This window comes from Maylandia zebra, linkage group LG1 (assembly GCF_041146795.1).
Source record: "Maylandia zebra isolate NMK-2024a linkage group LG1, Mzebra_GT3a, whole genome shotgun sequence".
Lineage (NCBI taxonomy): Eukaryota > Metazoa > Chordata > Actinopteri > Cichliformes > Cichlidae > Maylandia > Maylandia zebra.
Genome location: NC_135167.1, coordinates 42104751 through 42117655, shown reverse-complemented (window position 1 = coordinate 42117655; position 12905 = coordinate 42104751). Strand labels below are relative to the sequence as shown.

The window sequence follows — 12905 nt, the reverse complement described above, 5'->3', positions numbered from 1 at the left end:
GAATGTGTGTGTGAATGGGTGAATGACTGAATGTAGTGTAAAGCGCTTTGGGGTCCTATGGACTAGAAAAGCACTATACAAATGCAGGCCATTTACCAATAAATCTGAAAAGTAAGTCTGAAGTCTGAAAAGTCAGTGGCTCACCTTTTGCATTGGGACCAAAATGCCCCCCTCCCCCCGAAATTAAAAGGAAAACAAAAAAGGGGAAAAAGAAAGTGTGAGGGCGTTGGGGTATGTTTTATATGAAGAAGATGATTGTAATTATTCTTACTTTATTCACTATTATTTCTTCAGTGTGGGAGTAGGCTAACTGGGCCTTTCTTGAACAGTTTTAATGTTTGTTTGTTTGTTTTTTATGTAAGGGCATGAACCTTATTCTTCCTGTATGTCACCTAAAAGTCCGCTCAAGCCCAACCCAACATTTCCAAAGGGAACTGAAAACTTCACAGCTGAAAATAAGTGTCTGACATTTCAGATGATATGATCCCGGCCAAACTAATGCACTTTTCACAACTCCTTATCAATCATGTAATTAGTTTTATAACTTGGATTTGGCTGTTGTAGCTCTAACCACTGGTTCTCTCCCAAATAATGAAAATAATCTCATCCATAGACAACATATTATGCCATTTCTGAATGTCACCATTATGCACAAGGTGTCTTTTTGTCTTTCTGTGTCACTGCCTTGATGAACTAGGGATAGTGATGGTGGATAGGGCTGTGCGATATGACCAAAATCTCATATCCCGATATTAAGACATCTATCGTCCGATAACGATATAAATCACAAAAATGTAACATTTTCTGTAAATTCTGTGAATCTCGGGCAGCTCGACTTGCGTGAAGTGTTTCCAGCTGGGCGTCTTGAGCTTTATTGTGAAAGGTTTATGTGGAAAATAAACAAGCGGACACGCGATGCTGTTACCGTCGTTGTTGCTAACGACAACGCATAAAAACAGGCGCTTGTCCGTCCGTAGTGTGGTTATATTAAATATAAGAGAAAGAGAGAACTTTAATAAATTAATATAGCCACTACAGTGACCATCAAAACCATGAAAAAATATTGCCGTAAACAGTTTATTTTGCGACACCACGAAACAAACGATAGCGTAAAATGCAACGATAGACGTATCGTCATCTGATATATATCGTTATATCGAACAGCCCTAATGGTGGATGTCAAGATATAAGCCCATAATGTTCATGAATGAAGGTTAGAGTGGTGTCTGTGGAATAAGTAGGTGTAACAGATAGGAGACCCTGGTTTGTGTCCCACTTGAACTTTTGGGTTTTGCTTGGTTGATGTGGGGCATTAAACAGTACTTATAGCACCTTTATATAGAAAATATCATGGTTTTATTTGAAATACATTTATTTCATTGAAAAATTATGAATTGGAAGCACGTCATGCAGCTCTGCCAAAGGATGCCTTCTGCACAACTGAAACACACCAAAGGGATTAAGCCTAAACGAATATATTAGTTGTTAAGAAACAAGGAAACTAAGTTTGTCTGACCTGGAGATGGTGCTGGCCAGTGCAAGTGGTACAAAACAAAGTCATCTTTAGGTAATATTGATTGAAATGCTCGTAAATTCATATAACAATTTATGTGTATGTCAGATTCCCCCCGTCTGTCTTATGTCGGTAAGTAAGAAAAGCTATTTTTAGAGATTTGAATTACAACAAAAATTGCATTTTAAGAAGTGAAGACCAAACATTCTTAGTAGGGCTGGGCGATATGGCCTAAAATTCATATCGCAATATAATTTGAAGCATGTACGGTAACGATATATATCACGATATATTCTTTTCTTCTGTATAACGTATTTTCTACACTAAAAATCCTTTAATTTTCTCAAAAATCGAGAGTGTGCCTTATGTATGAATTGTGGTTGTGCTTACTGACCTCGAACAGATTTGGGCGTGCAGAAATCTGTTAAAAAATGTTTTAGTACAACTTTAGTAAGCCGCACTGCTTGATGGATTATCAGAGCATTACGGCTGCTGTAGTGAGGCGCTTTGCGGAGTAATCTGGGTCCAAAACTCCGTCCGCTTCAGGTCCCAAAGTCAAACGAACACTAAGAGTTAAAAACGGTCTAAATTCTTTCATCTTTAATTAAATCATCAGCGTTGCTGCGTTACCAGGTGTAACAATTAAGTTTAACATCCATGAAAACAGAATTTATTAAATTTAACGGAGTTAGAAGTTAACAGGAAGTTAGCTCGCTAGTTTACACCTAAACATTTCATACCATGTTCTGACAGAGAGATTTTTGAAACTAATTAAAACGTACAGCTCTGCTACCACTTCCAACATAAATGAAGACAGAAAACTAAACACCAGTGGCGTTTGCAGGGTTACTGAAGTTGGGCTAGCTGGTATATAATGATGTGCTACGTGATTGCTAGCGACACAGCTATGTTAGCATAACATTAGCACAGTGAAGCTGGAGGATGAACCCCAACTCTTTTTCCACTCGATAAAAGTTAACGTGAGGGATTCTGGTGGTCAGGGACAAATGCAATCGCATAGCAGGATGCTATACACGGGCCAAACTTCAGTCAGGAGAACAACTGAGATCATTCATCCACAATACGAGGTTAGTTATTAATATACTGCAACAACATGGGAATAGAGCAGCTGCGAGAGAATTCAACATTAATGAATCAATGTTACAGAAGTGGAGGAAGCGCAGTTTTTGGCTTTCCCCATATTTCAAAAGTGCTTCATCTCTTTGCTATGACTGTTGCCCGCCATAATTTGCAGATGATAATGTTTTTAGCTGCTGCAGTGCTTTCGACCAAAACAGGCGCAGCTTGATGACATCATCAACATGCGATAGAGCGATATAGTCAAAATTTCTATCGTTGGCCAAATTTATATTGTTTATATCATTTATATCGCCCACCCTTAATTCTTAGGTAAATTAGGCTCTTTTACTGTGATGGTGCTTTTGTACCTGCGCGACCTTTAGCCTGTCATCATTCAGAATGACTGAACCTCTCGAGTGACACGGCAGCGATGGAGCGGACAGCAGATACGTGGAATTGTTCTGACTGTAGTCCTCCGCATAGGACAGCGTCTACCCTTTAACTGTGATTAACCACTGACCTTCATCCGCTCACTGTCACATCAGCCAGCCTGCGCTCCGCATGATTGTTGCTCATGTATTCTGATTGATGCCGCTGCACAGTGAGGAGGCTGTGAAGGCTGCTGGCTTCGTCTCACTTATCACGAAGATATCTGCAGGGAAACAACTGGGCACACCGCCTGATAGTTATCCAGCAGCTCTGGCAGCAGGGTGGGAGACGCTCCCTGGTGATCACTGAGATGCAGACATCTCCTCTGACTTTATTGCTTTTCTTCTGTTATTCTTTACTTTTTACTCTTCTTTCCTCCTCCATTCCGATCTTTTCCCGCTTCCTTTCCATTTTTTCTGCATTCTTTCCCTTTTATCTTGTCCTTTTATCTTTCCATACTCTTCTCCAGTTTTGCACTTCTCTCTTTCCTTCTTACATCTTTGTTGTATTAGATTTGCACAAAGATGTTCTGTCTGTCGTTTTTATGGAATACATCTGCATTGCTTCATAAACTGCTTCATTGTTCTGTCTCTTCTGTTGGTTCACACAAAACAGTCATCGTCAGGACTAGCGGTTTGATTGTGGGATTGTGATTGGATACTGGAGTGGACTGGGCTTTTCGTGGTTCCAAGATCACCGAGACATCATAGCAACAGATGGCGGTTTGATTACCGAGTAGATGTTCCAATCTATTGCCACTTGTGCCCCTCAGCCCGGCATCATGTTTCAGTTAAATAGAGATTTGGAAGCATCATCAGTGCTGATAATTCATTAAGAGTATCTATCAGGTGTGGAGGCATCAGTCAGGAGCTCTGAGCCCCTAATGAAACATGACACCTGGCATGTGACAAGAACTGGTAAAATTAGGCATCACCATAACGCTCAGACTGAGTTTTGACATGATTGTATTCAGGCTGCATTCTGAAATCTTAGTGCACTTTACACCTGTGGACCACAACACACTGTCTACTGTCAGCCAATAAAGTTGCACATTGAGTTAAGTGTGGACATCAAAATCATAAAACCTATTATGTGGATTCACTTGGTACAACACATAAGTATCGGATATCAGCAGAAAGCACTTTGAGGACTCAGTAGTAGAGATGGACCGATCCGATATTACCTATTGGTATAAATTACTGGATCGGATATCGGAGAGAAATAAAAAATGTAATCCGATCCATTAAATATCAAAAAAGCACCTCACAAAACTTGCGACATGGCGTGTCAAGGTGCCATTCATACAGGTAACGAGTGGGGGACAGAAAAGCTTCGTACAGAAGACGTTACAGGTCTGTGAGAGCCAGAGATTTTCCTTGTTTGAGGTGACCAAATACTTATTTTCCACCCTGATTTACGAATAAATTCTTTACAAATCCTACCATGTGGATTCATGGATTTTTTTTTCACATTCTGTCTCTCACAGTTGAAGTGTACCTCTGGTGCAAATTACTGACCTCTGTCATCATTTTAGGTGGGGGAACTTGCACAATCGGTGGCTGACTAAATACTTTTTTGCCCCACTGTATATAATGTCATTGAGAGCACAGACACCTCTGACAACAGAAGCCCAGCTCATCAAACCTTCTGCTTATGAGAAACAGCCAAGACGAATAAAGTTGGCTCAAAGAGTAGCATTAAAGAAGGAGGAGCTAAAGCCACTTGTTTACAGAGTGGATGAACTGTCAGCCTGCATCAAGGCCCAGTGTGTGATACACAGCGACTATTTTTGAACGATGAGTCATGGAAAGCTCAGGTCCCAGAATAAAAATCCAGAGCTTTAAATGAGCAGAAGAGGTTGTTAGAAATACCAACAGCAATATATTTTTAAATTCTGTCTTTCAGATAAAGATAAGGCTCAAAAACGACTTTGAATGGGTTCAGCTTAGAGATACTCCATCTCTGACTGACAGTGTCCAAGATATGAATGTGTTCTAAAGCTATAATGGCTTTACATTAATGCATCATTAATGTTAATTCAATTTAAAGCCGACACTTCTTTGTGTCTTATAGGCTGCATTATGCATGCTCTAACTTGATAAAAGCTGATATGCTAATGCCTTTTTGATGACACTGAGCAAAGCTTGAGACCTCAATGGAGAGGATGAGGCAAAGTTAATTAAGTTGAGCGGAGATGGTGGTTGAAGGATAGACGAGTCTCCGACGTGATCACAGTAACAGTGTTTCACCTGTGCTGCCGCTCGCTTTTACTCCCACCCCACCCCCAGCCTTCTCTACGTGCCTTCACACTTTATTACCACACATTAAAAAACCATATGGGTCGTAATCGAGCTTAATAAATGTCAGCGTCGTAGCTCGCACGGGGACGGCCGGGGTTCAACGTCTGTTTGTCTTGTACATGAGTTTAATTAGCCTCTGCCATGCTACAGTGTGTGCCCGATTGTGTGAGGAGATGAAAATGAGGCTAATTAGATGTGATAGCAGGAGGCTGGGCTGATGTGCTGCACCTGCAGCCATCCTGCTTTGAGAGCGCTTGTGGGAGGTGGGAACATGCACACCTCGTTACCTAAAGTGTGCTGACCATAGATTGCATCGCTATAATGTTAAAAATACTGACCAGTGAAAGGTATAACACCAAGACGTGTACCTCCTACCTGAACATTGTTGCAAACTAAGCACACTGGTGGCATTTACACTGTCCTGTGGGAAAGTGCAACTAGACTGAGGAACAACAAAGAGTTCATGGCATTGGCCTCCCAACACATCAGATAGCAATCCAAACAATCATCATGTGCCAGGACAAGCCTGATCCACCGGGACCTCACTCCATATCCCTGACAACGGAAAGGATCTGATGGAGAATTTGTCAGAACAAGATCCCGGGAGAACCCCAGAGCTCCTGGGTTCATTCACGCTCCAACTGGTCAGAGCTGTTATGAGAAGCACACAATATTTAATCCTGGTAGTTTTAATGGCTGATTGTTGCACAGACAAATCGATGAGATGACGACAACAAAAAATCTGCAGTAAGGTTAGGGTTAACCGCCACCAACATTAGCAGGACGCTTACATTAGAGCTGCTTATTGTGTGTTTTGTTTGGGTTTCTGGCAATGTGTGGAATTACCACAATTAGGGAGGGGATAGGCTAACATATGAAACAGGACATGGCTGCCGTGTGATGCATTTATTTCAACAAAGTAACTGTATTCTAATTATAACTTATTTAAGCGGTAACTGTAACAGAATACAGTTACTCATATTTTGTGTTTTAAATATGTAACGCTGGTACATGTACTCTATTACTCCCCAACACTGCCTGCAGGCAAGATTTTTGAGCGTTGGCAGTGCAAATTGCATATTTTCCACACAATTCCATAACTTCCAGCTCTGTCACAGGGAAAGGAGTGAGCCGTGTGGGAGAAATAAATGAGGATCCATGTGAAGGTGGTTTATTGTAACATAAAATACAAGGAGAAAAATGGCAAAACAGAGCTAAAGCTAAACTGTACTGGGACAAAACTAAACTACAAAACAGCAAACCAGAACACGAACATGAAGGCGAGTCAGCAGAGGCATATGGAGGGTGATAGCAGGGAGAACACACGGTAGATTCACAGACAGACCAGCAACCAGTAGACACACAGAAGAACACAGGGAGACCATCTGAATACACTCACATGAGACACAGACCTTCACAATAAAACAGGAAACCCCTTCACAAAGACGCAGACTAAACACAGAAGTGAACCTACACTAAACATAAGACACAAACCCTAAAAACGAATAAAGAGAAACAGAGAATTCTAATAATAATCAACAAAGCGCAGAAAATAATCCATGATGCAAAAATAAACCAAAACATAAGAAACTCAGACCCAGCACCGTGACAATTACCAGCATTGATAACGCAGGCAGCTTCAGATATGAAGTAAGACTTGTTTTTCATTTTCTTTCTTTCTTTTTTTTTTTATTGGAAATGCAAATAAATGTAGAAAAACTTGATTGCATTTTATATTATCTTCCATAGACCATGTGACCATTGTGAGGAAAAGTTTTTACATTTAACACTTCATTCATAAAGTGACCAGAACGTTGTCCAGCGGGAAAAAGAACCTTTTTTCTCTCATTTCTTAACTTTGTCATCCGAGTGCATTTGACAGCTAGCCTGTTGTTTTCTGTTTTTTACTATCACACAGTAAAGCTCTGTACTGCAGACCAGTAGTAACTGCTTTACAGCTGATTTTAACCTCATCATGTCAGCATCTTTGCAGATTCTTTCAGTATTACTGTTGACATGGATATTTCTCATTACTAATCTTGACTTCCAAATATGACAGCAGCTCGCCTGGTATTCTGAAAAGCCATTTAATTAAACTCATGGACAGTTTTTTTTTGGAGAGCTGGTCTCACTTGAGTTTGCTTCATTGGGCTCTATTTGCATTTGTGCAAAAAAAGAAAAAGGTTAATAATTATTTTTAGTTTGCTTTGAGGGCTGAGAGAGACCGAGCATAAAACACACTGAGTACATCCTTGGCCTCTTTTACTGCCTCCCGTTTCTACCTCGACCACACATAGACATGTTGCAAGGGTGTCTGTTGAAACAGTGATGATTAGAGGGAGGGCAAAATGATCAATATTATTATTTTCTGTTAATGCAGCTTATATCAGAACGATTAAAATCAAATGATTTTTGCCTTGGCAGCCAACAGAGATGGATTTAACCCTGAAAAATTAACCTGATGATATAAAGAAATGCGTCGCCTTTCTCACCAGCTTTGGGAGAACAGTTGCAGGTTAACCAGAAGAAAGGGAAACGCTGGCGTGGTCTGGGAAACAAATACTCCAAAGATTAAAGGAAATTCTTCTCTTATTTGTTTGCTGCAGCCAGCACAGCTCACTGTGACCGAGCTTTGATAGAAACAGAATGTCATTTTCAGGCGTCCTCTGCCTGCTCTCTCAGACCTGTCACATCACCCTAAGCAGGAACACCAGAGGATCACTCCCATCTCAGGCCAGCCTGTTGACACATAAAGAGCAGGAAGCGTGTCGTGAGGATAGAGTGAGTGATGACGGACTGATGGCATTTATGTGTTCTCCTGCTTAAAGCACAGCAGTGATGAGACTCTGCAATCAATAGATGTCAGTGGTGTAGTGTAGATCCCCACTGACTTCAACACTCAAAACGGCAACAATCAAGCAACTCCCCTTTAAGAAAGCACTTGGTGACAGTGGAAAGGAAAAACTCCTTTTTAACAGGAATAACAGGCTCGGGGAGGGACGGCCATCTGCCTCGACAGACAGCTGATCATCAGTTGTTGTACAGGTCAGGCGCTCACAGTGTAATCAAGTCAGAGTGTGACACACTGAGCTGTCTCACAGTTCAGTTCAGTTTTATTTATACAACAGCAGTCGCCTCCAGAAGGTAAGGAATACGTATCCGAGTATCCGTAATTGATTGATTGTAATCTGTGTGCCACGTCCAGATCAATGTGTAACTTTTATGCAATGAGTGTTTTTTGTGTATTTTTGGTGACATGGAGAAGGTAAAACATGCCTTTATTTCAACATGGCTTGACTGCTGTAATGCTGTTTTTCTGGAGTCAGCCAACAAGCTGTCTTGTAGCACCTTGGTTCCTGGAGGAACGTTGTTTCGCCTCACTGTGTATTTTTAAACTGTATATGGTTGAAGTGACAATAAAGTTGAACTTGAACTTGATCTCTTGCTCGTCTTCAGCTCATTCAAAATGCTGCTGCCCGCCTCTGAACTGTTACCCACAGCAATGAACGTGTAACATCTGTCCTGTCTTCTCTTCATTGGCTTCCTGTTCGTCACAGAATTAATTTCAAAGTCCTAACACTGGTTTATAAATGCCTTAATGGTCTTGCTCCCCCATACCTTTCTGAGTTACTTCAGCCTTATATTCCTTCACGGACCCTCAGATCAGCTGACCAGCTGCTGTTGGTTGTCCCAAAATCAAGGCTTAAACGTAGAGGAGAACGAGCCTTTTCAGTTATGACCCCAAAACTTTGGAATACGCTGCCTTTAAATATTAGACGGGCACCTTCGTTTCCTGTTAAAATGCTTTTGAAAACACACCTTTTTTCGATAGTGTTCAGACTGGCTTGAGTTGAAATGGTTTCTATGTGTTTTATTATGTTTTATGTGAGTGTCAGTGGTTGTATGTTTTGTTTCTGTACAGCACTTTGGGCAAACTTTTTGTCTTTAAACGTGCTATATAAATAAACTGGATTTGGATCTTCTGTCTAAAACTGCAATAAATCAAACTACCATTAAAAATGAGAGATTGTGATTTCTTTGTCCCCCTATGGATTCAGCATTCATCGCCCTCTGGTGGTTTCCTTCCTGTGTGATAAGCTTTGAATGTTTTCTGCTTTCAGACTGGATTGTCTGACTCGACATCACTCTTGTTCCCCGTTTAGCGATCTGTCCACAGGATTTACATTAGAGCAGCAGACATAAATGGCTCCGAGATGCTTAATAAGATATCAGACTGTGGGTGTCCACAGAGAAAATAGTGCTATACTTTACTTTGTGCAGCACAGAGGTCTAAACTCTGTTTACCCTCCGGCCTGCTGAGGTGCCAACTGGCAGTAAATCCTGAGCACAGCAGGCAGGTTAGCACTTAAACAGCTTTGGGCAACATCTGTGCAACTACTGTATCATTTCATGACACTCACCTGCTGGCAACAATGATTTAAAGCTCCTCTCATATAATCTGCTGTTATGTACTCTTCTGCAACACGTGTTTTGCAGGTTTTTTGGTGGGGCTTGTTTTTTAGATAATAAAATATCACTCAAACAAAATAAAGACATTCATAGCGATGTGTGTGCATATTTGAAATGAGGCAGCCAGTTGATTCTGCATTCAGACTGCTTCCTGTGAATCGGTCAAATACTGGAGTCCTTCATCTAACACGAAAACATGTTTTTGTCCGAACATTCGTCCATCTCTTCAAATCAGGAGACTCAAAAACTGAAATGAGTCATCGAGCGTTTTGCTGTTCAGATGTGTAATCACACACTGAGCTGGACGCAGGATGAGTAATCCCTGCTCTGACAGTTCAAAATAAATATATAGAAACATCCTCAAGTGTCTGAGATGTGCAGGCGCCGTTTATCGCAGCCGTCGCAGAAACGTGTCTGTTTGTGTGGCACGTTAACAGTCACCTCTGTGGTATCACGTCAGCTTTTAAAGTTAGACAAATGTACAAGCTGAAAGTGTGAGAAACTTTTAGCCCTCATTATGAGTGTTGTTATTCAGAACATCGGGCTGTCTGCTTCCATCTTTTTGAATCTTTTTCTTGTGTTTGTCTTCAGGTGGAGCGGGAGATAGCTATTCTCAAACTCATAGAGCATCCTCACGTTTTAAAGCTGCACGACGTCTACGAAAACAAGAAATACCTGTGAGTATACCCCTCCCTCAGTCAACACTGTTAACACACTCTTTTTTTAAAATATAATGTGTGAAAATACAGTTTTGTTTTTCTTTATTGTTTAACAGAGTTAGGAGAGTTTGTAGGCTTTGAATATAGCAGGTACTGCGTTAAAGCAGCGGTCCCCAACCCCCGGGCCTCGGACCGGTACCGGTCCGTGAGTCGTTTGGTACCGGTCCATGAGAGTTGAGGCTCAGGTGTGAAATGTATGGTTTTCAGGGTTTTTATCAGTTTTCAGCATTATTTTGTTGTCATTTTTATCGTTTTTATCGTTTTTATTGTTAACTCGGTTTTCCTGGGTCTTTTCACCTGTGTTATGAATAAATCTTCTTTTTTTCGGTACCGGTACTAGTTTTATTTTGTTGTATTTATCCGCGACACCTTAAAGGCCGGTCCGTGAAAATATTGTCGGGCATAAACCGGTCCGTGGCGCAAAAAAGGTTGGAGACCGCTGCATTAAAGTGCTCGTCCAAATGTTAATGTATCCAGGAGAACTTTAGCTTTGAACTTTTTAACTCGCGCTGCCACAAGTTTCAAATAAAACTGACTGATAAGTGTGAAGTAGTCAGACTCGAACGTCAAGGAACGTGATGGGGAAGCAGACTTAGGTTTCCAGAGGTGAGCAATTTATTTACAGTGAACTCCATCTTACGTGAAACTTAACAAAACTTCCCCCCAAAGTAACTAAATTAACAAAACTCAAAGTACATGGATGCAGCAACACAGCTCACCTCTCCTCCCTCAGTCTGGCAGAGACTGGCTGTGTATAGGCCCATCAATTTCCCTTCAGTTAGTGCAGCCAGTGCCACTCACTAGAGCTGACCGACCTAAAACTCTACACAGATGACTAAGAATGACAAAAACCTCCTCTCACTTCTGATTAGCACATTTACACAGCTAAACGGCTCTATTTATAAAAACAAAAGATTCAACAAATCCATTCGGACCTGGAAACAAACAAAAGGAAGCATTTCTATGGTAGAAGAAACCCCTCCTCTTGGTTCAACCTGCTGATGTCATATCTGACATCATCAGCACTTTAAAATGAGGAAATGCTAGGCGGGCCTTTCCCCACACCTGACCTGCATGAAGACTGAAAGAAAGAACAAAGTATGAACAAATGACTTAATCTGCAACATAATAAAATATAAAGAAACGTGTAACTGAGTATTTACCTTAATTTGCCAGCAACAGAACGCTTGCACAAACAAGCCCAGGTTAGTCGGACAGCAGTGTTACTTTGATACAATAATGTGCATAACGTGCAAGAAAAGTCAACACATCTGGGACCCGTGGAGAGCATTACAATTGCTCATCTACTTTGTCACAATGAGCATGATGCCAACTCAAATTAACAACAGCACGAAGGCCTTTCATCAGTCCGCTTAAACCTGAAGAAATCGAACCCATTCATCCAGAGTTGAGTTATAAAAATATAAATATATAAAATGCTAATCTAGTAAGTAAACGTGGTGTATTGTTAAAATGAATATAGTCATTATTAGACACATTCATTTTCAAATTATGGGTAATAAATTTATTCATATTTTTTTAGATTAAGTCATTCATTCATCCTCAACTTCAGGCCTCAAAGATGATTCAGACACGGTGTCCATAAACAAGCTTGGAAACTGTTGCTATTGTGAATCCACAGAGAACGATGCTACACTCTCATATTAGGAGAATTGTAATTTTGCGACGGCTCTTTAACGGCTGACAAACAGCACTGATAAATCAAACGTCTAACTAACAGTCGGCAGCACTGTACAACAGTACAACGTTTACACGAGCAGCAATCTGAGCTCTGGGATTTGATTAGAAATGCTTCTTTGGTTCCCGTCACTTTAACCGGCCCCCGGCGACTCAAGCGTTCGTGTACGGGTTTTATTGTATACATTAATCTCATGCATGTGATGGCTGCGCTCCAGTGGCGTGGCTTAATATGTTGTTCAATAATTGATAAAGGTGCTGCTGTCAAATGGAGCGGGAATTTGTTTTCTTAATGTTGCGAGGACGGGGACGAATGGTCATCATGGATGCAAACAGTTTGAAATTCTCACACTCACAAATCACGCCCGAGCGTGTTTTTAATTTAAATAGCTGTGATGGGTAAATGCTTGAGCAGATCCCTTAATCTGCTAATAAATCAGGCCCCGGGGAAGACGGGCTGCAGGAGGAGCCGGCTCAGCACAGGAGATGGATAAAACCACAAACCCACATGGGTTGTGGATTTTCTCAGGGATTTATGTTGTGCATCAATGTGGTGACTGCAACACATCACAGCTAAATACTCTTTAGTTTATAACCCAATTATTTCAATAATGCTTCTTTCGATTTGAGGTGAACATGAACCAGAGGATCTGTAGGGACTCGGATGGGAAGTACATTTAATGTAATGTTACATGA

The 12905-nt window shown here is 41.0% G+C and overlaps 1 protein-coding gene across 1 annotated transcript in view; it reads left to right on the top strand.

Moving 5' to 3' along the window:
* Window positions 1–10469, top strand: part of LOC143414988 (serine/threonine-protein kinase BRSK2-like) — a gene marked incomplete at its 3' end in the record, with an annotated part of 96356 nt that extends 85887 nt beyond the window's left edge. The window contains 1 exon segment of the mRNA XM_076880330.1: window positions 10384–10469. Coding sequence (XP_076736445.1) covers window positions 10384–10469 — 86 coding nt within the window.
* Window positions 10470–12905: the final 2436 nt, after the last annotated feature.